This window comes from Dryobates pubescens, chromosome 7 (genome assembly GCF_014839835.1).
Source record: "Dryobates pubescens isolate bDryPub1 chromosome 7, bDryPub1.pri, whole genome shotgun sequence".
Lineage (NCBI taxonomy): Eukaryota > Metazoa > Chordata > Aves > Piciformes > Picidae > Dryobates > Dryobates pubescens.
This window is the reverse complement of record NC_071618.1, coordinates 14,879,630-14,898,085: the sequence shown is the minus strand read 5'-3', so window position 1 is coordinate 14,898,085 and position 18,456 is coordinate 14,879,630. Positions and strand designations below refer to the sequence as shown.

Below are 18,456 nucleotides of genomic sequence, written 5' to 3'. Positions count from 1 at the left end.
GGCTTCTCTGGGGTGCCTGACAACCCACTGGCCATCAATTCTTGACTCTCTTAGGTGAATCTGGCATGAAGGATCTTTCCTCACAGACAATTTTTTTTTCTGTAGGTACTTAGCAGAGACATGTGGAGATACTGACTTGGCTGAGTTAAAGGCATAATTTGTGCCTCTCACAGTGTGTTGATCAGAATGCTGATAGAAGCAAAGGCTGTTTACAGAATATAGAACAGATAGTTCAAAGATTTTTCCTAGCTTTGAGTTCTCCAGTCACAGGCTTTTGTGCTTAATGCATTTCATAGTCTATAAACATGATACAATACATTCTTTATTAGATAAAGATGGAAGGATTACAATTATTCCAGTTTTCATATAACTCCTGTCCAAGTCTGGAGTTACATTAGAAGAAGGTAAATTTCTGCTGTAAAGAGTTTGAGGAAACAGTAAAAATTGAAGGCTAAAGTTACCCAGGATCCCTTCAAAATAATGAGATAATCAGTTTCCCAGTATTCCAGTATTTTATAAACTTTGTGCATATTAATAGTCTTGCTAACTGAGACAGGAGTGTATATTGAGAGTTATGGCATCACAACTGTGGAACTAGGGGCTTCATTTTAATCCAAACTCATATGTCCTTCAATTATTAAAGATAGTTTATTTTTGATTATTGGGTTTTTTTATATCTACAGTTTCTGTAGTAATGGTGATGTTATCCTCTCTCTGTGTTTTGAAATGTTCAATAGTAATTCTGTATAATCTTGATCCATTAGATACTTTCCTTTTCTTACAGAAACAAAATTGTGTGTTCCAATACAGATAAGGCAATACCACTGCTAGTAAAATCTGTAAATTCAAATCAAATCACACTAAACCCAGAAAACTTTGTGTGTAAATGGAAGATTAGTGTTCTAAAGACTGTTTTTCCCCAGTCACTACCATATGTAAGCAGCCTTAGCTTTACTTAGAAACAGACTTGCATTAGGCCGTTTCTTACTGTATCAAGGTTTTTATGCACCCAGCTGGCTGCAAAGTTTCTCTTTGCTGCAGTGTCTCTGTGTAATCTCAGCCAGTTTCCCTTTGCAGCTGTGGGGGGCCTCCTTTGATGTGCTTCTGTAGGTGGCGGCCGATCCCTCAACCAGGGCCTGCAAACAGAATCTCTTGTATAGAGGTAAAGAAAACACCCTGGTGATGCCATGTGACTGTTTGTTTTATGCATGCAGGAGGAACTGACGTCAAGTGCCTCAGGATATTGTTCTAATGCAATAACATGATGTTGTGGTGTGTATCGCTGTGAATCTAATGTATCTAACGCAAAGCCTGAGGTGAAGGACCATGCAGTCTGTACCTCCTTTCTATTTTACTTTCAAGACTCTCCACACATACAGAAAAAGAATATCTGTGGTGTCTGCTTGTGACTATTAATTACAAACACAGTGATCTCCTGTAGACATATTAAGAACATTTTTTTGCACTGTTCCCACATATGTAGTTGTAGGCACTGTCAATACAGCAGAGCAAATGCATAAACATGCAACAGACCTACTGGTGATTTTATTTTTGCTACTCACTTGGGAGGAAAGATAGAAAAGTAATTTAATGTACCTTCAGCATACAGCAGAGCTGAGCCCAGAGTTCTCCCTTCTGTCACAGATTTCACCTCTTTTTACTTTGAACATAAGAAGTGATACAAGAAGTTAAAAAAGTGATGTCTAAACCAGTACAACTGGACAAAAATGTTTAAGATTGTGAGTGCATGCAAATAGGAATTTGTATTCCACTGAGGGGCCCGTGCAGCTCTAGAGTCCTATGAAAACACACATATTTGGGAGGAACTCAGTTGCCTAGCAGTTTTTTCTGTCTTCCTGTGCCTCCCTGCAGCACGGGAATACGCCAGTTGCTTTGGGACATCCTGCATCTCACTATAGGATATGAATGTACTTCGAACCCAAGAAAATTTAGAATGATGGAACGGTTTGGTTTGGAAGGGATCTTTAAAGGCCATCTAGTCCAATACCCCTGCAATGAGTAGGGACATCTCCAACTAGATCAGAGCCGAGCCCCGACCAACCTGACCTTGAACGTTTCCAGCAATGGGGCATCTACCAACTCTCCATGCAGCACATTCCAGTGTTTCATGGCTCTTATGACAAAAAAGTCTTTCTTATACCTAGTTTGAATTTACCTTCTTTTAGTTTAAAACCATTACTCCTTGCCCTATTTCTACAGGTCCTATGTCTGTCCCCATCTGTCATGTAAAGCCCCCTTTAAGTACTGAAAGGCTATAATAATGTCTCTTTTCTTCTCCAGGCTGAACAACAACTCTCTCAGCCTCTTTTCATAGCAGAGGTGTTCCATTCTTGTGACTATTTTGTGGCCCTCCTCTGGACCCACTCCAACAGGTTCAGATCTTTCTTGTGATGAGGACTTCAGAGCTGGCACTGTAGCCCAGGTGAGGTCTCACCAAAGAGGAACAGAACAGCAGAATCACCTCTCTTGACCTGCTGGCCATGCTTCTTTAGAGGCAGACCAGGATATGGTTGGCCTTCTGGGCTGAGAGCATGCATTACTTCCTCATGTCTGGCTTTTCATCCATGAGTACCTCTAAATTCCCTGTTGCAGGGCTGCTCTCAATCCCTTCATTACCCAGCTTGTATTGGTGCTGGGGATTGCCCCAAACCATGTGCTGAAACTTTCAGCAGATTATAGAATCATGTAACAGTTGGGGTAGGAAGAGACCTTTCATAGTAATGTAGTCCAAGCCTCTACAATGAGCAGGGACTTCTTTAACTAGATCTGGTTGCTCAGAGCCATGTCTATCTTGACCTTGAGTATTTCCAGGATAGGGTACCTACTACCTCTCTGGGCAACCTGTTGCAGTTGGAGCTGGTCCAGAGGAAGGCCACAAAAGCAATCAGAGGACTAGGACATATCTCCTAAGAAGAAGGGCTGAGTGAGTTGGGGTTGTTCATCCTGGAGAAGGCTCTGGAGAGACTTTATTGTGGCCTTTCGGTATACAATGGGGGCATATGAGAAAGATAGGGAACGTCTGCATGCTGGGCATGTTGCAAAAGGACAAGGGGTAATGGTCTTAAACTGAAAGAGGATAGACTTAGACTACATGTACAGGTGATCCGAGTGCTGAGCCACTTGGATCCTTACAAGTCCATGGGACCAGATGGGATCCATCCTAGGGTAATGAGAGAACTAGCAGATGAGCTAGCCAGGCCACTCTCTATCATTTTTCAACAGTCCTGGCTCACTGGAGAGGTCCCAGATGACTGGAAGCTGGCCAGTGTGGTCCCCATCCACAAGAAGGGCCAGAAGGAGGAACTGGGGAATTACAGACCTGTCAGCCTGACCTCAGTGCTAGGCAAGATTATGGAACAGGTCACCTTGAGTGCAATCACACTGCAGTTACAGGATGGCCAAGGGATCAAGCCCAGCCAGCATAGATTGAGGAAGGGCAGGTCCTGCCTGACCAATGTGATCTCCTTCTATGATCAGGTGACTGCCTGGTGGATGTGGGGCAGGCTGTGGTGTAGTATACCTGGACTTCAGCAAGGCCATTGACACCATCTCCCATAGTAAACTCCTGGCCAAGACATCAGCCCATGGCTTGGAGAGGTGCATTTTGCACTGGGTTAGGAATTGGCTGGAGGGCTGAGCCCAGAGTGGGGGTTGGTCTCTTCTCCTGGGTGGCCAGCACCAGAACAAGAGGACACAGTCTCAAGCTGTGCCAGGGGAGGTTTAGGCTGGATGTTAGGAAGAAGTTCTTCATAGAAAGAGTGATTGGCCATTGGAATGGGCTGCCCAGGGAGGTGGTGGAGTCACCATCACTGGAATTGTTTAAAAACAGACTGGATGGGGGACTTAATGCCATGGTCTAGTTGATTCGTTAGGGTTGTGTGACTGGTTGGACTTGATGATCTTGGAGGTCCCTTACAACCTGGTTGATTCTGTGAAATTTCTACAGTGAGGGTGCTGAAACAGTGGTAGAGATTGCCTAGAGAGCAACACCTCTGCTATGAAAAGAGGCTGAGAGAGTTGGGGTGGTTCAGCCAGGAGAAGGTTCCAGAGAGACATTTCAGCCTTTCAGTACATAAAGGGGGGTTTATATGACAGATGGGGACTGATGTAGGGCCTGTAGTAATAGGACAGGGAGTGACAGTTTTAAACTAAAAGAAGGCAGACATTTTTATCGTAAGAGTGGTCAAACACTGGAATGTGTTGCACAGAGAGATGGTAGATGCCCCATTTCTGGAAACATTCAAAGTCTGGTTGGTCGGGGCTCTGAGTAACCTGATCTACTCATTGTAGGGAGTTGGACTAGATGACCTTTAAACGTCCTTTCCAATTCAAACCATTCTGTGATTCCGTGAGACCTACAGAAGCACGCAACTCCCGATGCATGCACCAGTGCATGCATCGAAGGCATCCATTTAGAGGCGCACACAAATGCAGCTGTCCGCCGGGGGACACCTCTAGAAGCACGCACAACCTAGCTGCAGGCGGGCGGAGGCAAGCCCCAACGCCAGCCCCGGGGCATACTTCTAGCGACACGTACAGCCGCTCCCTGGCGCCCAGAAGCGCGCACCCCGCTACACACCGCCCGAGGGAGAAAGCGAAGCCCGCCGAGCCGCCGGGCAGCCCCCACGGGCCACCAGCTGCCAGGGCACGTGAGCACAAGCTGACAACACCCGCACACCACGCCCCGCCCGCCGGCGCGCAGCCGCGTTTGCTCTCTCGCGCCCGCGGCGGCTACTCGGATTGGCTGCGGGCGGCCCGGCCCTCTGCCGCCGCGGGTGAAAGGGCGGCCGGGGGCGCTGGTGAAAGGGTGGTTGGGGCCGCGGCGGCAGGCATGGCGGCGACACTGGGTTGTTGGGCTGCGAGAGGCCGGCGAGGGCTCCGGACGCTACTGAGGGTGAGTCGTGTTGAATGGCGGGCAGACCGACAAGAAGAGCTTGGAACCTGGTTTCGTCTCCGTTTCCTGCGCGGTGCCTGGGGGGCCGCTTTCTGGGGCGGCTGCGTGTGACACTGTGCAAATAAGTCGGGACGGGTCTTCCACCTCCGTTAGGGGCTGCGGATGAGGTCGCTGGTGTGTGCTGTCCCCCATGCATGGGGCCAGGAGGAGTGTCGTCTCTCTTGGGGAGAGCTGTCTCTATTTGAGTGGCTGCGGCTGTCGGGGGATGTCGATGTCCTTGTCCCCTTCTGGGTGAGAGGCCGCAGGGGAGCCTACGCGTGCGGATGTGTTCATGTGGCAGTTTGGCGGGTGGAAGGGCAGGGAATCGTGCCCCTGAGGCTCTTTGGGGCCGATGCTGGCGTGGTCGCCCTGTATAGGTGCCTGGGGTAGGCGGTGGGGAGCCGGTAGTCAAGCCACCGTTCCCGCAGCGTGGCAGCGTGCCGTGCCTGTGGATGCTGTCTGAAAGGCGATGGTTGTGGTGAGACTGAAAGCTGGGTCCTGGGTTCGGTTGCTGGGGTCTGGCAGTATCTGTTCCTTGATGTCTCCTATCGGTGTGTTGTTTAAGAGTGTTTTGTTCTTTGTGTTTTCTTTTAAATTTAACCCTCACTACCAGCAGAAAATTATGTGCTGCTTCCGTTTTCTCCCCCTGTTAAGCAGGAACCTATCAAAACTCTAGAGTGCATTTTTTTAGTATTTCTAGTAGTAAAATGTTATCTCCTTGTCTCTTCCCACCTCCCTGTTTTACCTATGGGTCTTTCAGCTATCACTTAAAACTTCATTGTGTCTTTATATATATTGACTCATGAAAAAACAATGAACTTGTTGCAAAGCTATACTAATGTTTTTGGTGAAGACTTTAAACTTCTGTCAAACATTGTTCCTTAGATTATGGAGTAACTCCACTGAGGCAGTTGCTGTGTTTTCTTATCTATTGCTTATACAGGCTGTGTTAAGAAAAAAAAGCAGTATTAGCATGTGGTGTTCTTTAACAGTTTAATAACACTGAAACTAGTTTGTATATGGGAAGTGCTTACAGTAGAAAGAATTCCCATTAGGAAAGGGAGTCATGGTAACCAATCTATGGAGATGAATGTAGCTCTGAACTTCTGGAATTAAGTGATCGTAGTATATAAACTACAGATTTTAGTACTGACTAGCACTCTGAAAGCATATCACAGGTAAGAGCTTTCTGGTGGTTGCCCTGTTTGGAGTAACAGCACTACAGGAGCTGTTTAAGCTACTGCTCTGAGAAACTGTTCCAGCTTTTTGCAGCTGCTAGTTCTTGATCTCAGGGTGTTTCGTTTGAGCCTCTGTCTCCAACTTATGTCAGCACTGCTGCTTGAATATCTCCATGGGTAAGCTGGACTGAAATCTGGCTGAGGGCACACTTTTTTCCACTCCTTGTGAGTATCTTTTCAGCTGGGTGTATTCCCTGGTCTGTTTCATTAGGATTCTACAAGCCCATGGGGCTGGCACAAAGGAGAAAATACTTGGGTGTGTGAATGATTCAGTTGCTAAAAAATAGCCTAAGGTGCATGAGTATTTCCTTATTTGTAGTTTCTGTGCTATGTTGGCAAGTGTGAAGTGAATTTTCTCTTGCTTCTCTTAGAATTACCAGAGATTCTCTAACTTGGTAAGAGTGAAGTAACTGCTAGGTGTAGTGCAGTGTAGCTTGTGGAACCTCAGAATACATCTTTGCAGTTGGCTTCAGAAGGATCTGCTTACAGTTTCAAGTGCTTGGCTGCTCAGCATTCTTAGAGTACAAAGCAGGGCAAGTGTTTTGTTAGAAAACCATACACAAGCATGGTGTTTGTTTTCCTGTGCACAAGATATATACAGCCTTGTATTAGTAAGTTACTCTTTGTCTTTTAGATTAAAAGTCTTGCAGACACGTGGAGTTGTCTGCTTGCTATGTGCTTTATAATTGCTCAATCAATAGAAGCCCATAAACAAGGCATTAAGATGTCAAGTGAATTGAAATAGATTTGTGAACAGTTGTGTCATCAGAATGTAGGAAAAGTTTACATTGTGTTTAATTACTCAGGAATATTTATGGCTAATGGGAAAAATGCTACACCATGTGGTACCCCTGAAAGTGTAGGGGCAAAATCTTTATCAGTTTTGCTATGAGAAGACGGAAGAGGTAGAATTTATGGATATGAAAATACATATGTTACTCTAGCTGTTACTAGTGGGTGTTGCTTACTGTATCTTTTAATATACATGTCTTCCTATATTATACTACTTAAAGCAAATAGTGATACTTTTCCTGCCTGAAATCTAGAACTGTGCATCTCCATTTCAATACTGAGACCTTTTGCTCCCCATAAAGCTCAGTGACAATGAGTTATTTTCGAGATAACTAGTATGAAAGAAAAGTGTCCTTCCTTGCTGAGGGATATGTAAGCTGTCTATAAATAAGTTAATTTTCTGTGTCCTTAAACCACCTGAAGGTGTTTCATGGTGTTGCAGTGGAGGGCAGGTTCTCTGCTATGACTCAAAACATCAATGTATGATGTGTTGTACTGTTTTACAAATTACTGTGTAGGTTGATTCATATGAATTTATTTTATAACTGAAAGCTGATAGTAAATTTCCCCATTATAGCCTTTCCTTCCAATCTCTGTGGCATATATTTTCTGGCTTCTCATGTGCATTCAGAATTAGTGTTGTATAGAAGGTGTTTACAAGAAATCTCAGAAGCTCCTGCCACCCTTCCCCTTCAGCTAACTGCAAGTATTTAGATTAGCCTCACTGACCTTAACAAGCAATTCCTTCAATGGTAATATTAACTTAGTGGAGACTTTTTTGGGTGTCCTGTATGATCATCTTTAGACTATTTCTGGACCCTGTTGAGTCCTTCTCTTAAACATTATCTGATCAACTGCATGTACTCTGGAGCAGGAAGGTATACTCTGCTGCTTCTGCTGTAGCTATCCTTTCTTCTCTGACAGGGTCCTGATCACAATACAGTCACTCAGGTTGTAAAAATCCTGCTGTAACCCTGGGATAATGACCAGCTGGTAGGTGTGGTTTCAGTTGTCAGAGTTATATTCATAACTGAGAGTTATATTATATATAGAGTTATATTCATAACTATTATATATAGAGTTATATTCGTAACTCTATAGTTCCTGAAATGACTTGTACTATCACATCCTCCAATGAATAATAATACACCCCTGTGAGAAAGGTCTAGTGGTTTTGATTCTAGCATGGCAAATAATCTACACTTCAGGTTTTATTTTATATTTGGAGGATGAGGTGAAAGAATCAAAGTAGGAAAACACTGTACCAAACAAAACTGAATGTGAGAGAACCCAGCATATGTGTCAAAGGTTAGGGCTGGGCAGGCTGAGTGAGTGACAAATGCTCTCTATTAATCCCTCTCTCTTCCCAAAGGGGGGGGAAAAAAAAGGAATAAGGGAGAGACTTATGAATTGGAAAGGAAAACTAAAGAATGATAAAATACATACAAGTAAATACAGACCAAATACTGAACTCAGACCACTGTTGTCAAATAGTAGGGCTGTGTTTCCACTGCTGGGGAAGTTGATGGGCCCATTCAGGAGAGGAATGGAATCTATTCTCCCTCAATCATTTTTTCAAATGATTTAGTCATTTCCTTAGTCATGGCAGATAAGCATGCCTGTAGGGGACCAGAGATAACTGTCCTCATGCTGTTGTACTGTGTGATTTTTAAAGTGACCCATTTGCTCCATGTGGGATTGGTGGTGTGATAAGTGGAAGGAACCTTACCCTTAAACATCCATTCTAGTACTGGTAATTGTGGTGCCAGGAGGAGCTGTGCTTCAGTACTAATCACTTCTGAAGCATCTCTAACTCCTTCATATGCTGCTTATATATATATATTTTTTTTTTTTTTTGGTAGGAGTATTTAGCTGTCTGCAAAGCCTTGACTCTAAAATCCTAAGGGTCAACTGCAAGTGTTCCCTGGTTCTATTAATTATTGCCAGCTGTGGTGTAGAGTCAAGCCCCAGACAGGAGACGGCTTCAGGGACTTGTAGATGGGATGGAAGGTAGAATGGATGGAATCCTCCTTGGATGCTGGCGACTGAAGAAGAGGAAGAAGAAAGCTTGACCCTCATGATCCATTTACTTTATACTGAATATGATGCATTCAGTATGGAATACCTTGTTGGTCAGTGTATGGTCACCTGAACTACTTAATCCTCCCTGCAGGTGTGGCCTTTTAGATTCAACAGTCACCTTGGTCTGCACACCAATCCTTGGTGCTAACTATAAGCACTGAGCTTTATCACTGCTAGAAGCAGACACTGTGTGCAAAAACATGCTGTTAGTTTCAGAAAGTGCAGTTTGAGATTGTTTGGTGATTTTACTTTTCAGATCAAAATTACTCAAACCAGGATAACCTGAAACAGGGTAGAACAGTTGTTCTCCACTGACTTTGTGGTTCCATAATAATATCTGAATTTTTCTGGATGAATTGTTTAGATTACCTGTGACTGCCTATGGTATGTCTGTCACTAGTGATTGGTATCTAAATGGTTTGTGAAGCTGTGGAAGTCTTCTGCGTATAAAGCTTGGTCTAAGCTGGCATGATGTAGTGTGCTATGAGGATTACTTTAGTTCTAGTATTACAGGACTTGCACGGAAGCGTTTTTTTCCCTTTATAATATCAGCTCCATTACAGATGTGATGCCCTTCTCAGTCCTGGTCTGGTTTCTCTTTCTTGTGATGCAACATGGAAAGTATCTGCAACCTAGATCAGGCCAGAAAGATGCATGGGGATTGTTCTCATTTTGGTTACTGCCAGCTACTGGTGCTGCAGAGCCAGTATGAGTTTACAGTAAAGTTAAGACAAATACATAAAATTCTGTGTTCACTTTTGTTATGCAGGGTATAGCTGAATTATCTATTATCTCTTTATCTGAATGTATACTTCCTTATTTCTTGCTCTCCTTTCTAGTGTGATCCTTTTTTCTTTTCCAATCTTCTCACAGGAGAGCCTTTGGTTTCTGTGGTTCAGATTTGTGCAACTTCTGAAAACAGTTATTTGGGACAGAATTGACAGGTTTTGAGTTCTGGCACTTAACAATCATTGCTGGTTTGTACTTCCTACTAGACAATATTCAGTACTAAGGCTTTTTACAGTCTTTTAGAATCCAGTTGGGTGAACAAATATATTGGTACAATTGAGATGTGAGATCGCTTGTGGTTATTTTTGTGTGGTTAATTGTAACAGCCATTGTGTTGTGAAGTGACTTTTCTGAAGTACCTGTCTGAATCTCCTTGATACACTTGCAAGTCAGTAGTATCATTGATTGTTCTTTTCTGGTTGGCACCTGTATGCTGCTTTTTCCCAACACATCCTACAAAATTGTTAAACTGTAGGAGCTGTGTTGTAGAAGTTGGTTCAGAACAGATTGGAAAAAGTAGTTTCCTCAGACCATTATCTGAGGTTGTGGAAGGGAGGACTGGAAAGTGAACTAGCATCCAAAGTCTGTTCTACTTCTGCTCTCTGTGTGGACCCAGTCCATTACCTGCTGTATTACCAACAGGTTGCTAGCAATGAAAGCCTCTCCCACTCCCCAGTGTGCACAGATGCACAATGCAGTGTGCATTTTGGAGAACTTGGTAGATTGTCTCAAAACAAGAAGGGAAGATGATATAGTAGAGAATTTTATTGAACTAATGACTTCATATCTAGAGCTTCTGAGTTGGTTACTGTCAGATGAGTGCTTGAGGGAGGGTGGGTTTTTTATAAATTTTCATCCACTTGCTGAGGGAATGGAAGGATATGAAAGTGTTTCCTCAAGATGTCAGTATATGAACTGTTTTTGTTTTACTGGAATACTATAGCAGGAGAAAAATGTTTAACTCCCTCTTTCTTCTGTAGTGCGAAACACTGGGGTGGAGATGGTGCGTTATAACGTCACACAAACTGTATTCATCTACATATGATCCAAATGAAAAGGTAAGCAGTATGGTGCTTGTTGTCTTTTTAATATTTCACTGTCACTGAAATTTAGCTTTAAAACTATCCTCTCTCCTATGTTGCTGCCAACAATTGTAGTTCTCCTGGTATAACCAGCCCCAGCATGCTTTTCTTCCTTAAACGAAGAAGAACTTGCTTTTGCAGTATACTCAGTGCATTTGGCAAGGTTGTATACTACTACAAGTGCCTAACTTAAAAGGTTGGCTTGAGTGGTTGTTAGCTTTGGAGAATTACATACTGTCCTGAACATGTAATTATGAAACAACTGTGGTGTGGGAGGTATAAGCATCTTAAAACATCTGGAAATTAGACTAGCCAAAAGCTTTTCGTAGAAATGAAAGTATGTAATACTGGCAGCAGGATTGCTAGATTATCTGACATGGGAGTTAAGAACTTGAAATGGGCCTTTTAAGGCCTGCAGAGAATAGTAAAGCCTCATCCTGGGGCTTGTGCAGTAGCAATCTCAATTTATAGTTATGTGCCAAGAAAAACTTTCTTGTGGAAGATTTTTCTTGGTGTGAACTCTGAAGTAACACACTAGAAAAATAATGTGGCTGAAGGTATGCTATTATTGAAGGGTAGGTGTACTGACAATTTGTGACTGATATGCTTGCCTACATACCAGTGTAGAAGTAATTAACCAGGAGTGAAACAGTATTAGAAAATGGGGGGAAAACCAGTATGTACATGTAACTGACCTAAAGTCCTCTGAAGAAATCTGCCCTTGCTTAATAAAGGTCCCTTTCCTTTCCTGAAAGCATAATAATGTTTAGACAGTGTAACTGAGTATTTAGTTTCTCTTAACTAGGAGCTATGGCTTGCCAACCAGTGGCTACTACAGAGTTTAAGTTCTCTTCTGCCTTTTCCATTCACTGGCCTTTCCACTGTCATTACAAAGACAAGACTTTTGTATGAGACCTTTTAAAGCTAATTAGTGGAGGTGACATAAAGAAATGCTACATGGTTACTTCAGCAGCATGTGGTTTTTATTTTGAAGTGCTGGACTTGAGAACTGTCTTTAACAGGAGCAAGAGTCTGGTCTCTTTCTGTTAGTGTCTGTATTGCAGAATTAGAAAATTCAAATGAAAGCCAAGTATTCTTAACATCAGAATATTGAGATTCTTGCCTTATACCCTGATCATACTTCAATAAAGCAACTCCTCTATACCAAGAGCTAAGTCAATGATGGCTTTAACTCCCCTTCAGGTCCCTAGAATGCGGCAATTTAGATTCAAGGAACAGTTTGTGTGAGCATGTTGGAAACCTGTCAGTTTTTTCCATTGGGTTTTAGACCAGGTCTCCAGCTAAAAATGCTCCTCAAACAAATTGCCATCTCCTGTGGTGTTCTTATAGTACTTAAACATCCTTAGGAAAGCTCAGTTAGAGGTATAAGATGTCTTTTGAGTGGGATATAAGTATGCCTGCTTGTTAGGCAGTGTTACATGTTTCTCAGCAGATCTGGCTGAACTTACACAAGCTTGCTGTGGCTCTTAAGTGGAAAATTTTATCAGTTAATTTGTGTTATCACATGGTAGTATTTTTAAATTGGTCACATGATGCCAGCTCAACAGTGACTTTGAAGAAGTACATTTGGTAAACAGCACCTCAGGTACCACTGTTTAAATTAGGGCAGCAAACAATATATACCCTAGTCTGTCAATAGCAGTTTCTGATGTTTTTTTGCAGCATTCCTTCCTCTTCTTTTACACCTGTCTTCCTCTTCCCTAATTAAATGACTATGGGAATAACAAAGTTTCATTGTTGCAGTGAGACTACTTTCTCTGGCCCTAGTCCACATGGGAGACAGCTGTTTGTAGGGGAGGGATAATATCTATCAAATGTCTTTAGATATAGTTTGATAAACCTCATCTTGTGTAGCTGAAGGCTGCCAATGAAGGAGAGAGTGCTGCTGGTTCCCCATCTTGGTTCTTGGTTTGGAGCATGGACAGTAGAGTAGGGCTGTTCAGTTACTGTGAACTGGTGTGTCCTGAAGCTGCATCCCTTCTAGGTCTGATACGTGTAAAGCCGGATTGTCCTTTTCAGTGGCAGTTTATATTTATCACTAAGCTGGTGCAGTATCAAAGTGCACCTGTGTATTTAGTAGCAAGGCCAGTGACAGCAATAACCTGTAGTTCCAACATGACATTACCTTGAGCAACTCTTTCCTTGCTCTGTCTTGATGGGAAGTGTTTTGTGTATGTTGTAAGGTTTATTGGCTTGACAGTGTGTTACGCTCTTTCTTGCAGGCATTTTTGCTGTATTGAAGGTATATTTGCAGTATTAAGTGCACCTCAGTGTGAAAGGTGACAGCAAATTTCAGGGCTGTACTAACAGTGATTTGTTCCTCTGTGCGCTTTGGTGCTACATGCTCAATAGTAAGTAGAAAGTGTTGTGATGGCAGTACAGGACTTTGCCAGTTTCCTCAAGTGAGGTTCAGGGGCAAGAATGGTACAACTCAGCAAACATGCTGGTGCAGGGTGGAATTTTTGGTGGGTTTTTTATGTTGCTTTGCCCTAGGCAGGGAGGAACATCTCCTCGTTATGGTTGGAATGCCTTCTAAAGGTCTCCCATGATAGATAAACTTTGTGTTGGTTAGAGGCACTGACCACTGTGCCTGCTGATGCATCTCTTCCCTGGACTTTATTGGCTCCTAAGGCCTCTGCAGAGTTCTAATTTCTGTGCAGTGTGTGGTAAGGAGATCCAGGGGATGCTGGCATCAATAGTCAGCATCTTTTTCTGAACCTGTGTACGTGCTAGTTAGATTTAGTATAGCACACTACTTAGGCTATTCTGTCATCGTTAAATCAGCAGAACTCTCCTAAAGTAGGTGATCTCACAGTTACAAGCTCATGGATAAACCATACTTTTGGTTGAAGTGGAGATGACACTTCTGAAGGGAGAAAAACTTGTTAATCTCTCAATTTTTCTTTTCTCTTTAGACTTTTGAAAAACTCCTTATTGCCAACAGAGGAGAGATTGCATGTCGGGTAAGCATGTAATCTTTGAACCTTTTTTGTGGTTAATTCTTCAACTATCGATATTTGAGATATTGATAATTGTCACTTTTTATATTGTAGGTCATCAAAACATGTAAGAAGATGGGGATTAAAACAGTTGCCATACATAGTGATGTTGATGCCAATGCTGTAAGTATTGAATTCAAATGGTGGATGTGATTCGTAGTAATTCAACCAGACTTGCAATTGTTATGCAGGCTTGTTGATTACTGTGGTGGCTATGTTGGTAATTCTGAGCTATCTTTGTGTATGTCCTTCATGTGCTTGATGGGGGAGATGCTTCGCCTGCCCTCCAAACTGTTGGTGTTTAGCATGTTTCTTTGTGTGAACTCTGTTTTGCTTGTGTGTTACCTTGCTTTTTCTCTTAAGGCTGAGTGGTGGCACCTGGTAGATACACTTACCAAGAGTAAGAGTGGTGGCAAAACCTAAGTTTTGTCTTGTTTGTGGGCATTAGCAAAACAATGAGAAGTAGATTTTCAGAGAAAGTATAGAACTTGGTATGAATTGTTCTTGTGCCTGGTAAATGCAACTCATTGCTTCCCACTTCTCAGAGGAATGTCCTCTTACCAGGTGTGTTAAGTAGACCTACTGGACCTCTTCCATTTGAGTCTGAAGTGTCAGCAGTGTTGTGGTAAAATGGCTATCTAGACAAGTACAGTACTTGTCTAGCTACCTGCCTGTTTTCAGGTCTTGTTTTTTCTCTTTCAGAATACTTAAGTCACTCCTAGCAGGAGTAAGATGGCAATGTCCTTTGTGATACAGTGGGTGTAGCTGTGCTTGCATATCTTTGAGTAAAGAACACCATATTGTTTCTTGTCTTCAAGAACAGCTACAGGAGAAAGGAATGGGGGTACTCCCATATCTTAGGATAACTTGTTGAAGTCTAGAAGGGAGTGACAGCCTGATATTGTGATTCAAAAGGAGAGGTCTCTTGGACAATTTATCAGGAGCTAAACAAAAGCACATTTTATGCAGGACAGACTGAGGAATGTATGTGGCAGGTTGTTCAACATGGAAAATCTGAAGTGTGGCTGGTGGAGAAAGTAGTTAGAACTTAGGTGTTTTCAGAGTTAAGTAAAAGGTGAGAACTGCTAGAATTTTTTTTTTTGACTGTACTTTTGTCTGAGTCCTTTCGTGGTTCCAGTCCTACAGGACTAGCCCTGCTCATGTAAAGAGGCTGTAGGTATATCAAGGGACTTAAACTGGGTTATCTGAGACGATGCAAATGCCTGGCCCAAGTACTCTTCATTCACCTCAGAATTATACTTGGTCTGGGTTTTAACTGGTAGCTGTAACTAGAACGGTATTGTAGCTTGTGGTTACTTAATGGACTGTGAAATTACATAATGATAAATTCCAATTCTTTTGGAAGCCAAAGAATAAGTTGATAAGAATACCTACTACCCTGTATGGTACCTCTAGTAAAACTGAAACATGTTGATGACTACTTGTATTCTATCTTATCTACATGGTATCTGCTTTTGGGACAAATGGATTTGCTGTTTAGCAGCACTGCATAGCCTTGTTCACTGTCATGAATTCATTCTGAAAACAGACAAAAAAAGCTACTTCAAAAGAAAACATGTTCTTTCACCAGTTTGTAATAGAGTTGAGAAAATGAGTTGGTCTCCTCCAGAGTCTGGACGGCTTTGTTTATTGTGTGGAGTCTACTGTTAGCTGGAGATGATGAAAAAAATCTGATAAGTAGCAAGATTGAAGAATGTAATCAGAGAAAAAGAATGACAGGAAAAAAGAACAACTTGCTATTTTAGAGAAGGGAGTACAAAGTGCTTTACAAAGAAACAAAATGGATCTTGGCTGCAATCTACAGTGCTGTCTTAGCTTTAAAATGCAGATAGGGTCTTTGATTTGTAATAGTTCATAACAAAGTATCTCAAATGGCTTCTGAAATGCATTAATATACTTGTAACAGTTAATAAAGATAACATTGTGTTAAAAGACATACAAACTTGAAATGTCAGTGAAATAGAGATGAGGTTCTAACAAGCGCTGTATGAGTGAAATAGTGTCTGGTTAGCCTCTTTGCATCCTTACTTAGACCAACCAAACTTCTCTGTGCAAGGTTAAGCAGTAGCTGTGTGTTGGAGAATCACTACTGTGGGTGCTTGAACTGGGGAACAGTTTAATGTCATCTGTCTTAATGACTGACTTACCTCCAGTTAGTCATGGTTTGTGCTAATGACCTGGGCATTGCACTGATGTCTGATTGCTAGTTTCGGTGATCTGGATATCCAGAGGCCAAGTCATTTGACTGTTATTTACCACAAAGTAACTAACCACGTTTGGCCACTTCTGTTCAGACTCCAACATCTACCTTCTTGGTTATACCAGTGGTAGGAAAATTTCTATATTCTGAAATCAAACTTGAAAGCTGAAGCAACCTGCCAAGGGAACCTCTGTCTTCATGTAGCTAGAATAAACCTGCATGCTTAGTGGTGGGATGCTATAAAAGAGTTGTAAATATCCTTTTGATTTGGTGCTTGATGGGATTAAGCAAGACATCCCTCACTTGTTTAAGGCTTGTATCTCTAAGGCAATTAATATCATAGACAGCTACCCTGATGATAGTAGTCACTGAACTGAAGGCAAAAATAAATGTAAGCTAAAGCTGTTTCTTTACTATAAACAGTGGAACTAAGTGACTGGAGTTAGTGGAGTGGTTTGCAAAAATGCTGTTAAAGGGCTTAAAAATAATGTTAATTGGAGTAGGTAAGTCTGAGGTTTAGAACTTAGAGCAATCTTTAAGATGTAGTAATTATCCCTTGTTACATTCCCTAAGTAACTACTTGCTGAAATATGGGTGGTCTGATAACTGATTTACTTTTACAAGCATTTCTGGCTTTCTGCCATACTGATTGAAAATGGAACTGAAATGGAATTCTTCATATATAATGGGATAAAAATAATTGTAAGATACCCAGATTATTCCTCATCCAATGTCCTATGCATTAATCACCTAAGCAGGCACTTAGGTGCTTGTTTATTAATTCAAAAGTTACAGGTATCTGGGAATGGATTACATTTTACCTTTGCAGAGGTGAGAGGAAGTATGAACTGGGGAGGAAAAAAAAATTATCTCCAAAGCTCTTTATGCAATGGAAGAGGAGCTGCTGTTTTAACTACTGTTCTGAAATTAAAAATCACTGTTTTCCCTAAACAGCCTGGCAAAATTGCTTCTGAGACCACCCCCCGACCCCCGAAGAGTGTACAGTTGCTCATGTAGTACTGAGTACATTGAGGAGTAGATCATAATGGATGCTTTTTAGGGTCTTGAAAATCCTGGCTTAATACTCTTACGTTTGTTGTTTTAGGGGAAGTGGAGGAAAGGAATTGTATACTATTCAAAATGCTGTGTTTAAATGATTTTGTTTTTTAAACTTCAGAGTTCAGCTTGCAAGGCACTTGTTCTTTACACTTGGATAGGTAAAGTGGGGAAGGACCAATAGCGTTTGGGGTTTTTCTGTAATCAAAACAACCAGTGGAATTATTTTTGGGATGAGAAAACTAGCAAAAGTGTTTGGCTGAACAAGAGTAAGTGTATACAGTTTTCCCCCTGAACTGACTGGAATAGAGGGTTAAGATGAAAGAACCTCCTCAACCATAAATTTAACACTGATGGTGCAAACATTGTCAAGGAAAGCTAGAGAACTATTGTAATGCCTAATGTAATCAGCTAAAAGTATGATAAATGAAGAATAAGCTTTCGCTAATTGGTTCTGAACAAAGGAAGGTATAGCATAAAGCAGTGAATGAGATATAATTTTATTTGGCATTTTTTAACACAGCAGGGATTCTATAGCCATATGAAGCAATGAACTATAAATGACTGAAAGAATCCCATGGGAAAGTAATGTAAACTATGAAAACTTTAGCAGTCATTTTAGTTATACTTTAACATGGGTTGTAGTTTGTCTTTTTTTTACCGAAGCCTTCAGGTGATGTATTATATTGCCTTATGCATAGACATTGCCAATTGTTTTCAGCTTTTGCAGATCACCTTATTCTTTTAGAGACTATAAACCCCCAAATTATGCAAATAGTTTTATTGATGCAATGTAATTACACAGTGTTCAGCTGTTCTCCAGAAATAGTAGCCTTCTTGGTTAGGGAAAATCTAGAAATGGAATGTCTGTATTACTTTAACTTTTTTTCCCAAGCTTTGAGCCTGAGGCCATATTTAAGAAGAAAGTTGGGGGAAACATGGTTTACGGAAACTGCAGAGTTGATTAAACTCATAAGCTTCTCTACCAAGTCTGTATTGAGCTGAATGAGTTTGGATGAACAAGTTGAGCTTGTTTGAATATTTTTCTATGGGATGCTGCCAGGTTCATTTATTCTTAAGAAATCCAGTTGCTAAAAATAGAGTGGGGCAATTTGGCATTCAAGTTTTAACCTAAATTGATTGGATCAAAAAATGGAAGTTTAAAGAACACTCCTCAGTTTTGAATACTTGTAACTAACAGCTAAATACAGAGGTCTTAAAG

General features: G+C 41.7%; 1 protein-coding gene across 1 annotated transcript in view; it reads left to right on the top strand.

Annotated features, from left to right (window-relative positions):
* Positions 1-4,794: 4,794 nt before the first annotated feature.
* Positions 4,795-18,456, top strand: part of PCCA (propionyl-CoA carboxylase subunit alpha) — a 313,957-nt gene continuing 300,295 nt past the window's right edge. The window contains exons 1-4 of the mRNA XM_054162910.1: positions 4,795-4,915; positions 10,836-10,913; positions 13,874-13,921; positions 14,012-14,080. Of these exons, the coding sequence (XP_054018885.1) occupies positions 4,853-4,915; positions 10,836-10,913; positions 13,874-13,921; positions 14,012-14,080 (258 nt within the window). The 5' untranslated portion in view covers positions 4,795-4,852. The remainder of the gene's footprint in view (positions 4,916-10,835; positions 10,914-13,873; positions 13,922-14,011; positions 14,081-18,456) is intronic.